Source organism: Heterodontus francisci, chromosome 20, assembly GCF_036365525.1.
Source record: "Heterodontus francisci isolate sHetFra1 chromosome 20, sHetFra1.hap1, whole genome shotgun sequence".
Taxonomy (NCBI): Eukaryota; Metazoa; Chordata; class Chondrichthyes; order Heterodontiformes; family Heterodontidae; genus Heterodontus; species Heterodontus francisci.
Genome location: NC_090390.1, coordinates 30390930 through 30408594, shown reverse-complemented (window position 1 = coordinate 30408594; position 17665 = coordinate 30390930). Strand labels below are relative to the sequence as shown.

At 46.2% G+C, this 17665-nt stretch overlaps 1 protein-coding gene across 6 annotated transcripts in view; it reads left to right on the top strand.

Moving 5' to 3' along the window:
- Nucleotides 1–17665, top strand: part of prkg1b (protein kinase cGMP-dependent 1b) — an 847749-nt gene that overhangs the window by 582846 nt on the left and 247238 nt on the right. For all 6 annotated transcript variants that reach the window (XM_068052493.1, XM_068052492.1, XM_068052491.1 and 3 more), the window contains one exon: nt 14705–14799. In XM_068052493.1, the coding sequence (XP_067908594.1) occupies nt 14705–14799 (95 nt within the window). The remainder of the gene's footprint in view (nt 1–14704; nt 14800–17665) is intronic.

The following is a 17665-nucleotide window of genomic DNA, read 5'->3' as shown; positions in this document are numbered from 1 at the left end:
TGCATGGATGAAATGCCTACAAGTTATGTGAGAGCAGGACTAGTTGTGGAGTCATACTGGTACAGAGGAAGCCATTCAGCCCATCGAGTCCATGCTGGCTCTCTGTAGATCAATCAAATCAGTCTCATTGCCCGGTTCTATTCCCATAGCCCTTCAAGTTTATTTCTTTCAAGTGCCCATCCAATTTTCTTTTGAAATTATTCATCGTCCACCATTCTCATTGACAGCAAGTTCCGGGTCATTGCCACTCACTGCGCAAAAATGTTCTTCCTCACCTCCCTCTGCATCTTTTGCCCAAAACCTTAAACCTTTGTCCCCTAGTCCTTGTGCCATCAGCTAATGGGAATAGCTTTTCTTTGTCTACCTTATCCAAACCTGTCACAATCTTGTATGTACATCGCTATCAAATTTCCCCTCAGTCCCTTTGCTCCAAGGAGAACAACCCCAGCTTCTCCGATCTAACCTTGTAGCTAAAATCCCCCATCTCTTGAACCATTCTGGTAAATCTCCTCTGCACCCTTTCAAGGACCTTCACATCCTTCCTAAAGTGTGGTGACCAAAATTGAATGCAATACCATAGTTGTGGCCTAACCAGAACTTTATAAAGGCTTAGCATAACTTCTCTGCTTTTGTACTCAATACCTCTATTTATCCCATATGCTTTGCTAACTACTCTCTCGGTATGTCCTGCCATCTTCAAAGATCTATGCATGTGCACCCCGAGGTACCTCTTTCCCTGCACACTCTTTAGAACTGTACCATTTAGTCTATATTGCCTCTCCCTATCCCTTTTGCCAAAATGCATCACCTCTCATTTCTGTGTATTAAATTCCATCTGCCACTTGTCTGCACATTCTGTTAGCCCATCTATGTCCTGTTGGAGTTGATTGGTATCATCCTCACTGTCTGACACTTATCCAAGTTTGGAATCATCAGCAAATTTTAAAATTTTATTTTGTATTCCAAGATCCAAGTCACTTATGTATGTCAAAAGTCCTAGCACTGATCCTTGGGGGACACCACTGTCTACCATCCTCCAGTCTGTAAAACAACCATTTAGCATGACTTTTTCTGTCCTTAAGCCTATTTTTCATGCAAGCTGACACTGATCCTCCTGTTCCATGAGCCTCAATTTTGTTAAGCAGTTTTTTATGTGGACTTTGTGAACCACTTTCTTAAAATCCATATAAGCAACATCCACCACATTCCCTTCATCAACCTTCTCTGTTACTTCATCAAAACATTCAATTGGATTAGTCAAGCACGATCTGCCTTTTACAAATTCGTGCTGGCTCTCCCTAATTAAATCAAATCTCTCCAAGTGCCTGTTGATTTTTTTCCCTGATTATCTAAAACCTTAGCCACCACAGATCTAATTACTAGGACTGTCTTTACACGCTTTCTTGAATAAGGATGTCACATTTGCCACTCTCCAATCCTCTGGCACCAACCCCAAATCTAGGGAAGATTAGAAGATTATGGCAAGCACCCCCACTTCCTTTAGTAACCTGGGTGCAAGTCATCCAAACCAGGTGACTTATCCACTCTAAATATAGCCAGCCTTTTCAGTACATCCTGCCTATCAATTTTCACCTCATCCATTACCTCTACCATCTCTGCTTCTACTGATACTTTTGTCAGCCTCCACTTCCTCAGTAAACACCAATACAAAGTATTCATTAAGTATTCTAGCCCTGATCTATGCCTGTAAACATATATCACCCTCTTTGTCCCCAGTGAGCCCCACCCCACCTATTAGTATCCCGTTACTGTTTACATGCCAGTAGAAGATTTCTGGCTTCCCTTTTATGTTAACTGCCATTCAATTCTCATATTCTGTCTTTGCCAGTCTTATTTTCCTATTCACTTTCCATCTCAACTTATTATATTTGGCCTAGTTCTAGCTTGAAGAATTCACCTGACATGCATCAGACAACATTTTTTGTTTCATCAGATTCTCTACCTCCCTTGTCATCCAAGGAGCCATCAGTTTGGTTCCCTCACCTATCACCCTTATTGGAATGTACTAGCATGTACCTGAAACATCTCCTCCTTAAAGATCACCCATTGCTCCGTTAGTTTTTCCTGTCAACCTTTGGTTCCATTTTACCTTGGCTCGATCCCTTCACATCCCATTGAAGTTAGCCCTCTTCCAATTTAGAAGTTCAACTTTAGATTGTTCCTTGCTCTTCTCCACTGCCAGTCTAAACCTTGTGATACAATGATCCCTCTTACCCAAGTGCTGCCCCGCAGACACTTGACGGCTTGGCCCACCTCATTCCCCAGCATCAGATCCAGCAATGCCTCCTTCCTACTTGAACATACTGGTCAAGGAAGTTCTCCTGAACACATTTCAGAAATTCCACCTCCCCCCCCGCCCCTTTCCCTTGACTCTAACATTATCCCAATCGATATTTGGGTAATTAAAGGCCCCCAATATCTCCACTCTATCGTCCTTGCACATTTCTGTGATTTCCCTGCAGATTTACTCCTCTATCTCTCTCTCTCAGTCTTTGGACGCCTATAGAATATCCCTGGTAGCATGATGATTCCCTTATTGCTCCTCAACTCTAACCAAATGGATTCTGTCTTTACCCCCTCAAGGACATCCTCTCTTTCCAACACACAATGTCTTCCTTAATCAGTACTGTCAGTCCACCTCCCTTTTTTCCTTCCTTATCTTTTCTGAACACCTTGTATCGTTGAACATTAAGCACCCAGTCCTCACCATTTTTAAGCCATGTTTCCATTATTGCTATATTCACACCTAATCGGTACTAATTGCTATATTCAGTATTTCTTCTTCTTTTTTTCTTCTTTCTTTTGGGCCTCCTTATCTCGAGAGACAATGGATACGCGCCTGGAGGTGGTCAGTGGTTTGTGAAGCAGCGCCTGGAGTGGCTATAAAGGCCAATTCTGGAGTGACAGGCTCTTCCACAGGTGCTGCAGAGAAATTTGTTTGTTGGGGCTGTTGCACAGTTGGCTCTCCCCTTGCGCCTCTGTCTTTTTTCCTGACAACTACTAAGTCTCTTCGACTCGCCACAATTTAGCCCTGTCTTTATGGCTGCCCGCCAGCTCTGGCGAATGCTGGCAACTGACTCCCACGACTTGTGATCAATGTCACACGATTTCATGTCGCGTTTGCAGACGTCTTTATAACGGAGACATGGACGGCCGGTGGGTCTGATACCAGTGGCGAGCTCGCTGTACAATGTGTCTTTGGGGATCCTGCCATCTTCCATGCGGCTCACATGGCCAAGCCATCTCAAGCGCCGCTGACTCAGTAGTGTGTATAAGCTGGGGGTGTTGGCCGCTTCAAGGACTTCTGTGTTGGAGATATAGTCCTGCCACCTGATGCCAAGTATTCTCCGAAGGCAGCGAAGATGGAATGAATTGAGACGTCGCTCTTGGCTGGCATACGTTGTCCAGGCCTCGCTGCCGTAGAGCAAGGTACTGAGGACACAGGCCTGATACACTCGGACTTTTGTGTTCCGTGTCAGTGCGCCATTTTCCCACACTCTCTTGGCCAGTCTGGACATAGCAGTGGAAGCCTTACCCATGCGCTTGTTGATTTCTGCATCTAGAGACAGGTTACTGGTGATAGTTGAGCCTAGGTAGGTGAACTCTTGAACCACTTCCAGAGCGTGGTCGCCAATATTGATGGATGGAGCATTTCTGACATCCTGCCCCATGATGTTCGTTTTCTTGAGGCTGATGGTTAGGCCAAATTCATTGCAGGCAGACGCAAACCTGTCGATGAGACTCTGCAGGCATTCTTCAGTGTGAGATGTTAAAGCAGCATCGTCAGCAAAGAGGAGTTCTCTGATGAGGACTTTCCGTACTTTGGAATTCGCTCTTAGACGGGCAAGGTTGAACAACCTGCCCCCTGATCTTGTGTGGAGGAAAATTCCTTCTTCAGAGGATTTGAACGCATGTGAAAGCAGCAGGGAGAAGAAAATCCCAAAAAGTGTGGGTGCGAGAACACAGCCCTGTTTCACACCACTCAGGATAGGAAAGGGCTCTGATGAGGAGCCACCATGTTGAATTGTGCCTTTCATATTGTCATGGAATGAGGTGATGATACTTAGTAGCTTTGGTGGACATCCGATCTTTTCTAGTAGCCTGAAGAGACCACGTCTGCTGACGAGGTCAAAGGCTTTGGTGAGATCAATGAAAGCAATGTAGAGGGGCATCTGTTGTTCACGGCATTTCTCCTGTATCTGACGAAGGGAGAACAGCATGTCAATAGTCGATCTCTCTGCACGAAAGCCACACTGTGCCTCAGGGTAGACGCGCTCGGCCAGCTTCTGGAGCCTGTTCAGAGCGACTCGAGCAAAGACTTTCCCCACTATGCTGAGCAGGGAGATTCCACGGTAGTTGTTGCAGTCACCGCGGTCACCTTTGTTTTTATAGAGGGTGATGATGTTGGCATCGCGCATGTCCTGGGGTACTGCTCCCTCGTCCCAGCACAGGCATAGCAGTTCATGTAGTGCTGAGAGTATAGCAGGCTTGGCACTCTTGATTATTTCAGGGGTAATGCTGTCCTTCCCAGGAGCTTTTCCGCTGGCTAGGGAATCAATGGCATCACTGAGTTCCGATTTGGTTGGCTGTATGTCCAGCTCATCCATGACTGGTAGAGGCTGGGCTGCATTGAGGGCAGTCTCAGTGACAGCATTCTCCCTGGAGTACAGTTCTAGGTAGTGCTCAACCCAGCGGTCCATCTGTTTGCGTTGGTCAGTGATTATGTCCCCCGATTTAGATTTGAGGGGGGTGATCTTCTTGATGGTTGGCCCAAGAGCTCTCTTCATGCCATCATACATTCCTCTGATGTTTCCGGTGTCTGAGGCCAGCTGAATATGACTGCATAGGTGTTGCCAGTAGTCGTTTGCGCAACGCCTAGCTGTTCTTTGTGCAGTACTTCTGGCTGCTTTAAGTGCTGCGGATGTTAAATCGCTGGGGGCTTTCTTGTAGTTCAAAAGTGCAATGCGCTTAGCGGCTATGACAGGTTCCAGCTCTTCATTATGAGATTGAAACCAGTCTGCATTTCTCTTCGCACTTTTGCCGTAGGTGGTCAAAGCTGACTCATAGATGGCGTCTCTGATGTGGGCCCACTTGGTCTCAGCATCCCCTGTGGGAGTGTTTTGAAGGGCTGTTACAAGTGAATTTAGAAATTTTTGTAACAGCTGTGGGTGAGAAATTCTGCTCGTGTTGATGCGCGGGTGGCCCTTCTGCTTGGAATGATGCAACTTCTTTGGTCTGAGTCTAACCTTGCTGCACACCAGGGAGTGGTCGGTGTCGCAGTCCGCACTGTGGAAGCTGCGTGTGATTTGAACACTGTTTAAGGCGGCTCGCCTTGTGACAATGAGGTCTAGCTGGTGCCAACGACGTGATCTTGGGTGCCTCCATGAAACCTGGTGACAGGGTTTAGTGTGAAAGAACGAGTTGGTGATGCAGAGGTTATGATAGGTACACAACTCAAGCAGTCTCTGCCCGTTCTCATTCATCCTTCCAACGCCATAGCGCCCAAGGCAGGAGGGCCATGAGTCATGGTCGGCCCCAACCCTGGCATTAAAGTCCCCCAGCAGGAATAGGTGTTCGGTGTTGGGGATGCTGCTAATGATGTTATGGAGTTGTTCATAGAACTGGTCTTTAGCTTCAGGTGCGGAACAGAGTGTTGGAGCATAGATGCTGAGTAGGTGTACTGGACCAGAGGTGGTGAGCAGTCGGATGGACAGTATGCGTTCCGAGCCATTTGAGGGAGGCTCTATCATGCTGAGCAAGGAGTTTCTGATGGCGAAGCCCACTCCATGCTGTCTTGGTTCTTCAGGATCCCTGCCCTGCCAGAAGAAGGTGTAGTCTTGCTCTGCTAGAGAGCCACTCGCGGGGAGGCGAGTCTCCTGAAGTGCTGCAATGTCCACATTGAGTCTACTGAGCTCGTTGTTAATGATGGCGGTCTTCCGAGAATCGTTGATTTGTGTAAGGTCTTCCGACAGGCCAGGACACATAGTTCTGACGTTCCAGCTTGCAAAGCGAAGGGCTGGTACCTTCTTTCCTTTTTTCATGTTGTTTGGTGCGGTGTATCAGTCCACCTTTCGGGCAATGACCCTGAGCTCCAAGCACCCATTGAAGCAGGCAGACTGTGGCGGGACAGAACCTTATTGACCGGGGGCTGCCCGGTTTGAGGCGGGCGGTAGCTGTCCAGTGAGGTGCAATGACCTCTCCCACCGACAAAGGCAACCCGTGGCGCCCAGTTTCTACGCCAATTTATCTGGACTTATAACCCGTAACTGCTGCCTTCCGTGTTGTTTCAGTCGCTGTGAGGCAACTATGGAGTGACCTCTCCATGGCGCATGCCTGGGCAAATTTATGGAGGTTGAGAGTTGCCCAGTCGTCAAAACCCCCCTCTCGGCCTTTCTGGTGGGGTCCAAAGGAGTGCAGGACACGACGTTTGGCACCAGTATGGCTGCAGGAACTGCCGGAAACATGCCAAAGGTGACACATGACCGCCTACGGGGTTCCGCTCCGGATTTTCTGTTAGGGTTTACTCCCTTAGCCTTGGTCTCTCCCGAGACGCCCACAAGGCAGTGGGGTTGTTGGGGCCCCTACACAGGTGTAGGATGGTGCCGGTGGGAGGAGGGGATGCAAGGGGGAGGGGTAGAGGGAGGGGGTGGGGGGGGGGTGCAGGGGAAGGGGGTGCGGGGTGAAGATGGTGCGAGGGGGGGGGGCGGGCTGGGACGGGGTTGTGAGGGGGTGAGCTGAGAGGGTGGAGCAGGGAAGGGGACGGGGGTGGGGGGGGGTGGAAGGGGGGTAAAGGGGGGGGGGAGGGGGGGTGGAATCTGGTGCAGGTAATAAGCCATTTCCTCAGTGCCCACCATCGACGTCCGGAAAGCTCATCCACGTCCTTCGGGAGGTGAAGCATCATTTGGCAGACTTAGAGGTGATTACATTTGCTAAGGGTTTTTTTTTTTGCAGTGCTTTAAATAAAGGCATGCAGCATTGCCGACAGTGCGCTGCAGATGCTCTCCGAGCCATCTCCCGCGGGCGCTTTGAAGTTGCGGCCGGGGGGGCCGTTCGTGGATGTTTTGGGTGTTCGGGGCACCTTTTCACAGGACTTCTCTCGGGTCCCGCAGCTCCTTCTTCACCTCAATGGACTTACCGCATGCCGTGGCTGCAGACACTCTGGACTCAGCTATGCCTCCTGCCTCCATGCATAAATCCTCTTTTTGGTCCCGAATCAGCCCCACTCCTCCTTTTGCCACTCTTCTAGTCTTAATATGCCTGTAGAAGTCTTTGGGATCCTCCTTTATGCCAGTCTCTTCAAACGCTTCTCTTATTTTCTTCAGATGTACTCCATTGGCTGTAAAACGCTTTGGGACGACCTGAGATCTTGAAGGGCGCTACATAAATGCACGTCTCCATATACCGCTTCCACACCACCCCCCCCCCCCCCCCCAACTTCGGCTGAGAGTATATTCACACCTAATCGGTACTAATGCTTTGTCTTTCAACACACCATTAACATATTGTTTGCCTTTGCTCCGTGACCTTTTGGTCAGCTATGTGGCCTGGTCCAATCTGCACCTTCTCCTTTGTTATCTCTTGCCCAACCCCCACCTCACTTGTTTATAATCTGTGACTTTTCTAATATTTGTCAGTTCCGAAGAAGGGTCACTGACCCGAAACGTTAACTCTGCTTCTCTTTCCACAGATGCTGCCAGACCTGCTGAGTGAATCCAGCATTTCTTGTTTTTGTTTCCATTATTGCTACTACGTCATTTTCCCGCATGGCTATTTGTGCTTATAACTCACGAATCTTGTTCACCACACTTCGTGTGTTTACATCCACGCATTGTAATCCTGTATTTGTATTCCTGGAAGTCCTTCATTGTCTGTTCCTATCTACTATAGTACTACTTCCCTCTCTAGTACTATTCAATGCTCTCACTCTTTTCTACTTGTATCTGCAAGTGCCCATTCCCCTGCCAGTTTATTTTAAACCAGGGTTGTCCAACCTTTTCGGGCGGAGGGCCACATTATGATTTTCGCTTGGCCCGGGGGCCAGTGAGAAAATTTTGAAAGATAAAGGCATTAAACTTTATCTTACTAATAAAAACAACAACAAATGTGCATTTTTGTGAAGAAGCTTTAAATGAGAAGACTAATTTATTGACTTATTTTCTCGTCACTATATTGAAAACTGATTTAGCGACATACCTGGCATTGTTTCTGCTTGCATAAGTAGTTAATCGCTGCCTGCACACTTGATGTAGCAATGCAGAGTATTCTGGATGGATATCCATCTGTGAGAAGTGATCTCTCTCTCTCTCTTTGTCTCTCTCTGTCTCTCCCTGTGTTCCCCCATCTCTGTCTCTCCCTGTGTTCCCCCATCTCTGTGTTGTTTCCTCCTCTCTGTGCCATCCTCGCTCTCTGAGTTCCCCCGCCCTCTCTCTCTGTGCCCCCTGCCCCTCTCTCTGTGCCCCCTGCCCCTCTCTCTCTGTTCCCCCTCTCTCTCCCCCCCTCCCCTTTCTCCCCCCTGTCTCTCTCCCCTTCTCTCTTTGTTTCCCTCTCTCTCTGTTCCCTTTCTCTCTCTGTTCCCTCTCTCTCTCTGTTCTCCCCTCTCTCTCTGTTCCCTCTCTCGCTCTGTTCCCCTCTCTCTCCCTGTTCCCCTCTCTCTCCCTGTTCCCTCTCTCTCTTTGTTTTCCCCTCTCTCTTTGTTTTCCCCTCTCTCTCTGTTTTCCCCTCTCTCTCTTTGTTTTCCCCCCTCTCTCTCTGCTTACCCCTGTCTCTCTGTTGCCCCCCTCTATCTGCCCCCCTCTCTCTTTGCCCCCCTTTGCTCTCCCCTCTCTCTCTTTGATTCCACCTCTCTCTCTGCCCCTCTCTCTCTGCCCCCCTCTTCCCCCCTCTTGTCCCCCCCACCTGCCGTCCCTCCCTTCTGGTCCCCCCCTCTGTCCGTCCCCCACCCCTCTGTGCCCCCTCCCCCTCTGTCCACCCCCTCTGTCTTCAAAAGGTCTTCAATACCTACCCTCTCAGTGTTGTTGGTACCAACTGGTACCACAATTTCTGGCTCACTCCCTTCCCCCTGCAGAATATTATGGACCCTCTCCTTGGTGTCCTTTACCCTGGCACCAATGAGGCAACACACAAAGCAAGACTCACGATGACAATTAGAGAAATGCCTGTCTATCCCCCTAACTATTCAATGGCATTATGATCACTGAATCCCCCACTATCAACATCCTGGGGGTTACCATTGACCAGAAACTGAACTGGAATAGCTATATAAATACTGTGGCTGCAAGAGCAGTTCAGAAGCTGGGAATCCTGTGGCAACTCACCTACTGAATCCCCAAAGCCTGTCCACCATCTAGAAGGCACCAGTCTGGAGTGCGATGGAATACTCTCCACTTGCCTGGATGAGTGCAGCTCCAACAACACTTAAGAAGCTCGACACCATCTTTGCAAGGGCAATTGGGAATGGGCAATAAATGCTGGCCGAGCCAGCGACGCCCACATCCCATGAACGAATTTTAAAAAATCTTCTATAACAACTCCATTGCTACTCTTTGCTGTTCATTCCTGAACAGTCCCATGCCCATTGGTGCCATGGTCTGGACTGCACTCCTTCAAGATGTTGTCACTCCCAGTAGTCTCCAATGCTGAGTACCATTTTGAGAGTGGCACACACCTAGAAGATTTCTGCACTTTCTGTCTCATCCTACTCCTCCAGATGGCCACCCATCTACTATCCTGAACTCTCACTGCCTGTAGGGTGATCACCTCCTGGGATATACAATCCAGGAAAGTCTCACCCTCTCTGATGTTCTGCAGTGACTGCAGCTGCCCCTCAAGCTTAGAAATCCTGAGCTCGAGCTGAAGCAACTGGAGACACTTTCTACACACGTGGTCCCTCAAAACGCATGCAGTGTCCTGCAGTTCCTACATGGTGCAAGAATTGCAAGCAACAGGTCTCAGCTGCCCATGCATAATCTAAAAGTAACCCTCTTCCCTCTTTTATAATCTAGTTCGTACCTTGTATAAACTATTAATTTTAATTAAAATGCCTCTAGATTTGCTCTGTACTAATGCTCTTATTAATTCAGTTACTGTTATTAGATTAGATTAGATTAGAGATACAGCACTGAAACAGGCCCTTCGGCCCACCGAGTCTGTGCCGAACATCAACCACCCATTTATACTAATCCTACACTAATCCCAGATTGCTACCAAACATCCCCACCTGTCCCTATATTTCCCTACCACCTACCTACACTAGTGACAATTTATAATGGCCAATTTACCTATCAACCTGCAAGTCTTTTGGCTTGTGGGAGGAAACCGGAGCACCCGGAGAAAACCCACGCAGACACAGGGAGAACTTGCAAACTCCACACAGGCAGTACCCAGAATTGAACCCGGGTCACTGGAGCTGTGAGGCTGCGGTGCTAACCACTGCGCCACTGTGCCGCCCTTACCCCAAATGGAATTTTATTAAACTACAATCTTAATATTGTAGGTTATAGTTTCCCAGTGCTAGTTTAAACAATTACATTAGATTAGGGAGAAAAAACCCCATAAAAACTCACCAGCCAATCACCTATCTGCTATCCTCTGATGCCACTCCTTGCTTTTTCTGGAAATCGCTGTGGAAGGTCCACTCTTTCCCCACTCTGATTTATCAGCTGCCACTGCTACTGCCATGTCTGTCTGTCTCCCACTGTCTCACTCGGACCACTCCTTGTTTCATAAAAAACCAGAACAGCATCTCTTCTCTTACTGCACCGAATTCCCTCACTCACCAAATTCCCTGAGTTACATACTCTGTCACAGCAGTACTCTGTCGAGCTGGACTTTGTGTTGCTTACTTCCCTAAGTTAGATATTAGGTGGCTCTTCCTTTTCCCAGAGAATAGTCGACCTGTGGAACAGGCTGCTGGCTCCTGCACTGGATGCAGAATTGCTGAATTCCTTCGAGAGAGCTGGACCTAGTTCTGATTGGGGTGGACATCAACTCATACAACTGAAAGATCTGACTTTTAATATACTCATCTAAATACAAAAATATATTACAAATAACAGGGGCCTCAAGACTGTTAAATTCTGATAGTGCTGTTTTATAATGTCACTGCTACCCTTAATCATTCTTATTATAAATATTTCATACCTTATATCTGTCAATTTACTAGCTAGCTGGTTTCTCGAGGCAACTTCTGTTATTGACTAGACTCTCTCAACTTTTTGTAAGAGTGAAATATAAATGTTGAGGTTGTTTCTGACAGTAATGTTGATTGACTTGTTTGGAGGAATGACTCATTTATCATCTTTGAAGGATGTTTAGCCCTGTTTATGTGAAGCAGCTAACTTCAGAAAGAGCTGTTGTAGTTTTGGAAAATTGTAGGAAGGAAAAATGTAGCAGTCATAGAGTCATAGAGTTATACAGCACAGAAACAGGCCCTTCGGCCCATCGTGTCCATGCCAGCCATCAAGCAGCTATCTATTTTAATCCCATTTTCTAGCATATGGCCCATAGCATTGTATGCTTTGGCCTTTCAAGTGCTCATCTAAATACTTCTTAAATGTTGTGAGGGTTCCTTCCTCTACCACCCCTTCAGGCAATGTGTTCCAGATTTCAACCACCCTCTGGGTGAAATATTTTTTCCTCAAATCCCCTCTAAACCTCCTTCCCCCTACCTTAAATCTATGCCCCCTGGTTATTGACCCCTCCACTAAGGGAAAAAGTTTCTTCCTATTTACCCTATCTATGCCCCTCATAATTTTGTATACCTCAATCAGGTCCCCTTCAGCCTTCTCTGCTCCAAGGAAAACAACCCTAACCTATCCAGTCTCTCTTCACAGCTGAAATGCTCCAGCCCAGGCAACATCCTGGTGATCTCCTCTGCACCATCTCCATTGCAATCACATCTCCATTGCAATCAACATCCTGGTGAATCTCCTCTGCACCATCTCCATTGCAATCACATCCTTCCTATAGTGTGGTGACCAGAACTGTACACAGTACTCCAGCTGTGGCCTAACTACCGTGCATGAAGAGTTACTTCAGCTCCAAAGGGGTGCTTGTCAAAATTGTTATTTAGCGTTAATGGAACTAGAAATGTAGTTATTCAGCCAAGTAAACTTTGTTTAGCTTTCCCTCTGCAAAAGCAATAACTTTCTAACCACAAAGAACTGTTGATGTTAATTGTGTTCTAGCTCAATTCAACCTGAATGTTGTCTTTCCTGATCTAAAGGTTTAGTAATACTGTGGAACTTGTTTCATGTTTCTGGGGTTATTAATCACAGTTGCAATTTCGTCTTCCACCCTGCACCCCGCAAACTTATTTTTTCTTCGAGCATTGTTTGAGATAATTTATCATAACACCAAGAAACAGGGACATAACAAAAGAAAAAGGCATTAGGATTAGTTTTGGATAGTTCTGGTAAAGAGTCAGCACAGATGTGATGGGCAGAATGGTCTCCTTCTGTAATAAAAATCCTCACTTTCCACCCCACCAGCCTCCACATCCAAAGGATCGTCCTCCGCCATTTCCACCACCTCTAGCACTACCAAACTCATCTTCCCCTCCCCTGTCAGCATTACAAAGGGATCACTCCCTCCGCGACACCCTGGTCCACTCCTCCATCACACCCAACACCTCGTTGCCTTCCCACGGCACCTTCCCATGCAATCACAGTAGGTGTAATACCTGCCCTTTTACCTCCTCTCTCCTCATCATCCAAGGCCCCAATCACTCCTTCCAGGTGAAGCAGCGATTTACTTGTACTTCCTTCAATTTGGTATACTGTATTCGCTGTTCACAATACGGTCGCCTCTATATTGGGGAGACAAAATGCAGATGGGGTGACAGCTTTGAGGAACACCTCCACTCTGTCCCAAAACATGACCCCCAAGCTTCCGGTCACTTGCCATTTCAACACCAACCGCTTCCCCCACTGCTCTCATGTCCACATTTCTGTCTTTGGCTTGCTCCACTGTTCCAGTGAACAGCAACGCAAGCTCAAGGAGCAGCACCTGATCTTTTGATTAGGCACTCTACAGCTTTGTGGACTGAACATTGAGTTCAATAATTTCAGAGCATGACTGGCCGTTTTTTATATTTTTATTTGTTTTTAATTTAATTTTACTTTTTAATCATATGCCTGTTTATCGTGTAGACAGAGCTACTCACTATTCTGCTACTAACACTCTGGACTAATTCTTTGTCTTTCACCACAAGCATTAACACACTCTTTGTCTTTGTCCCAGGACAGCTTTGTCATTTAATCTCTCCTGCCCTATCAAACACCTTCACCTTTGTTCTCCTCCCACCAACCCCCCACCCCCACCCCCTTCACTTGCTCAAAACCTAATTCTTTTCTAACCTTTGCCAGTTCTGATGAAGGGTCACTGACCTGAAATGTTAACTCTGCTTCTCTCTCCACAGACCTGCTGAGTATTCCCAGCACATTCTGTTTTATTTTGGTCTCCTTCTGTACTGTGGTCCTGGGGCACATCCATCCAGTACTAGCACCCCAGCTTTTCTCTCCCTGGCCCCATGTGATGATTGGACCCCAAACTTAGATTCAAACCCACCTGTCTATATAAGTCATAGGTCTACATCTAGCTACTATGGACAAAGAAAGAAATGCTTTAACATTAAAATGTTTGACTGCTGTAATCATGTCTATATTTGCACATAATGGAGATTGGCTCTGTGCCAATGAGCACTCTTCCCACTCTACCAAGAAGCTCCTCCCTTCATGCCTTATGACATCTTTTAACTCATGTTGCAAGTGTACACAAATCCACTGATAGTGGCCTGAGTGGATCTTGAGATACGTCATTCGATTTCTGCTATATTTCTTACATTTATCTCACGCAGTGATTTCATTGACGTCACACTTTGACGGTAGCAGCATATCTGGATTATAATAATTCTGAATTATAATTTGGGCTCAATTCCCTCTGTGACTGCATCTGAGCAGGCTGCTGGACAGAGCACTTCTTGGTAGTGGAAAGTTCCGTTTCATTGGAACTCAATAGGTTCGTCTGAGTCCAGAATACTGTGTGCTCCTACACCGAGTTGTCAGGTGGCAGCAATGCTGCTAGTGAAAAGTCTCCTGCCATCTGGGTGTGGCAAATGAATAGCCGATTTAGGCATTGGGAGGGGGAATTTGGTACAAACAAGACTCCGAGAAAGCTATTTCCATATGTGTTTCCATTAATCCCTCTTTTAAAATGGGTTCTTGCTGTCTGAATGATTTGAGGGTAAATGTATTGTTCACTATGGTACTGGCTATGCAGACCCAGAAAATCCCAAGCTCTATTCTTGGGCTGTGATAAGTGTGCTGAATTTAATCAGGATGAGAAGCAGATGCAAAGCATACATGTTTTGAAGAAGGGAAAATCAGTCGGGTTTTATGCTCTGTATCACTATCCACTGACCTAAGTGCCCATGTGCAGGCATAAGATAATGATGAAATCAGTTGTGAGCCCCTTGAGGTCAAACAGCCATATAAGTCTTACTGCCTGAGCCAACGTGTAATGAATAGCCATATGGGTGAGATATTAGGGGGTTTGTCAATCCATGTGGCGTCATCTCCCCCAGATGGATACTGCGCCTTTGGGAGAAGAAGAATGAACATTTAGATTAGAGGAACAGTCTCTAGTCCCATAACTAAAAATAACAATGTGATTGGTCCTTTGGCAGGTGAATGTAACACGGGAAGAGTCGTCAAACGAAGAAGCTGTATTTCTGCGCACTTTAGGAAAGGGAGATTGGTTTGGAGAAAAGGCTCTTCAGGGGTAAGTCCAGTGGATGTTGTCCTGCTTGGCCACAGCAAATTATTATGAACTCATTTCTCATTGAAAACAATGTGACTATTTTTCTTGTAAAGTGAGAGGAAGTTTGCATACACAAAGATACAAAGCCAAATCTCTTATTTGGTTCTTTTTCTGAGTGGTTGGATGTTACTGTGCTACAGGAGTGTTGTGGACAGGGGGAAGATGGTATAGATGACTTCCACTTTTCACCTCTCAACTGACTGTAGACAGTGTTTTTAAAAATATTGTTTTAGTCCCTGAGTGTTTGAGTGCACCAATCATCAGACAAACGACAGGTTTTCTTGGAGGATTAGAATGAAAGATTATTTATTAAACAACACCTGAAAATATTCACAACCTCACCCATGCACATGGGATTAGACGATAGCATGCATTTATGTCCGATTTGTTGTATAAGAGTTCACTGTGAAACCTTCTTGGTTTTCCGGGAGGAATTTTTTTTAACAGCGGTGCAGGCCTGGTGTTCCTTTTCTTGGTTCACTGAACCCCTCTGGTTAAGATTCAGTCAAAGTCTGTGGTGAGAAGCTTGTTACGATTTCTCAGGTGGGGAGTTTACAAAGTCAACTTGCAGTTTAAAGATGGGTTAAAGATGTTACAGGCAGGGTCGTCTTCTTGGTTAGAATGGCTTTCTCTGCTTCCTGGCTGGCTGGCTTTCTGTGTCTGTTTTTCAGAGAGCTCTTTTTTTAAGAAAAAACCTTATCAGGCTTAGTTTCAGTCAGGTGACTATAGATGCTCTCCCCTGGTGTGTTCATACAATATTTTTGAATGTATGGCCATTGATTGGGCCATTTAGCATTTTAATGTGCCTTCCCCAGGACTAGTCCAGATGTGATGATGGGTTTAGTCCCCACAGTCACTATGTATATTTGCAATACAGGAGAGGTCACCTGACCCCTTACTCCATCTTGTCAGCAGTAAAAATGTGTCCATGTTTTAGAATTTAGTTCATCAGTTCATTTCTACAGTTCATAATTGCTCCAGCTACTTTAGTGCATAACTGTTCCTTGCATGAGCGTGACAGGAAAACCTGATTCTGTTGTCATCCAGCGTCGATCTACAGATACTTGGAGCATTGTTGGGGTATGTTGCAATATTTTCCAAACTGAGATTTGCTGATTCACATTATAATACAGGGACTGAATCTCATATCTCTGCATGGCTCAATTGCCATATATAATCACCACTTACTGAGTCGTTGTTGCTGCTGTTCTGCAATCTGTATTGATGCAAAAATATCAATACAAATACCACAGCAAAGATTCAAACCCTGCTTCTCCTGTATGTGGAACTCTTCCACAGATTGTGTCGTTACCTGAAGCTCTGGTATAAGAATCACTTGGTACATCAGTGTATTGCGAGCTTGGATTAGGTTGTGAAAGATCTTTGACTTGTCCTATCATACCATTTCACAAAGTCTTTCTGTGCTCTTAGCAATTGTCACAGTCCTTGACACAGTTGGCTCTGCAGTTCTTTTGTTATCCCAAGTCTATTATATATTTAAAAGCAATGAGTGATCACTACATCCAAATCCTATTGTGCCTGTAGGTGACTATGTGAGAGTTATGTTATGTAACTTAATATTGTGACTGGCCTATTGTAAGTACCCTCAACTCTCCTATCATTGTGCACAGTATGTGGGCAGTACAGTATGCCTGGAATATCGAACCATCCATCCTTTTTCATCGGCACCTCCCTGCCCCATGTGAATTCTTGCTACTTGTTCAGTCAATAAACTGAGAGGAGGTGGCCCAGAGAGCCCAGTGGGGATTGGGGAAGGAGATGGGGGCTGGGAGCATGCGTACACATCAACCTTCCACAATCGGTGAAGTGGCTGTCCCATACGGAGAGGGTCACTCGAATGTTCTTGCAGCGAGTCACAAGTTTATCATAAACAAAAGAACTGTCAAACTGGCAATGAGCATAGTCTGGTTGTGAAAGAGGGACCAGGGATTGTAATGAATAGAATGCAGATAGCACGAGCTGTCCCCTTTTACAGTGTCTCAAAAAATTGTATGGTTCCAAGGTGCTGAACTTGTTTACCCAGGACCCCTGTCTCTGCCACCACCAGGCAGCAAGGCATACTGTAGTGTGAAATAAAAACAAAAAATGCTGGAAATACCCAGCAGGTCTGGCAGCCTCTGTGGAGAGAGAAGCAGAGTTAACGTTTCAGGTCAGTAATCTTTGATCAGAACCCAGGTTCTGAAGAAAGGTCTCTAACCCAAAACATTAACTCTGCTTTTCTCTCCACAGATGCTGCCAGACCTGCTGGGTATTTCCAGCACATTTTGTTTTTATTTCATATTTCCAGCACCTGCAGTATTTTGCTTTGATCATACGGTAGTGTGAGCTGTTCAACAGCTTATTTGCCTGGTAAATGGCATTTAACTAGTTAAAGATTGACAGATATTTCTGCTGTGTGGGCCTTCACAAAGCCCTACATTTGTAATAATAGGACATGGATGCATTATCTATTAGTTAACTGTTAATGTCCTAAAACAGGGGACCTGACATGACACCATTCTGCAAACATTAATGTGTTTGTCTTAAACTCCCCTCTGTGATACTTTAGTGGATATATCGGTCCATTAACCCCTCTTAAAATAGCACGGGGAGGAATTTCAGAAGAATGTGCTCGGCATTTGTCCACTGCTATTCCTTGGCCTAATTCCAGGGCCTGGGAGCGATAGGTTAACCAGTCACCAAGAAATGCTGAGTCAGCAGCTTTGGCTGCCTTCTTCCCATTTGTATCCATCAGCAGGAGAACTCGCTTCAAGGTCAACCCATGACATTTCCATTCGGGCTGTGGACTGCAAGCCATGTGTGCAGT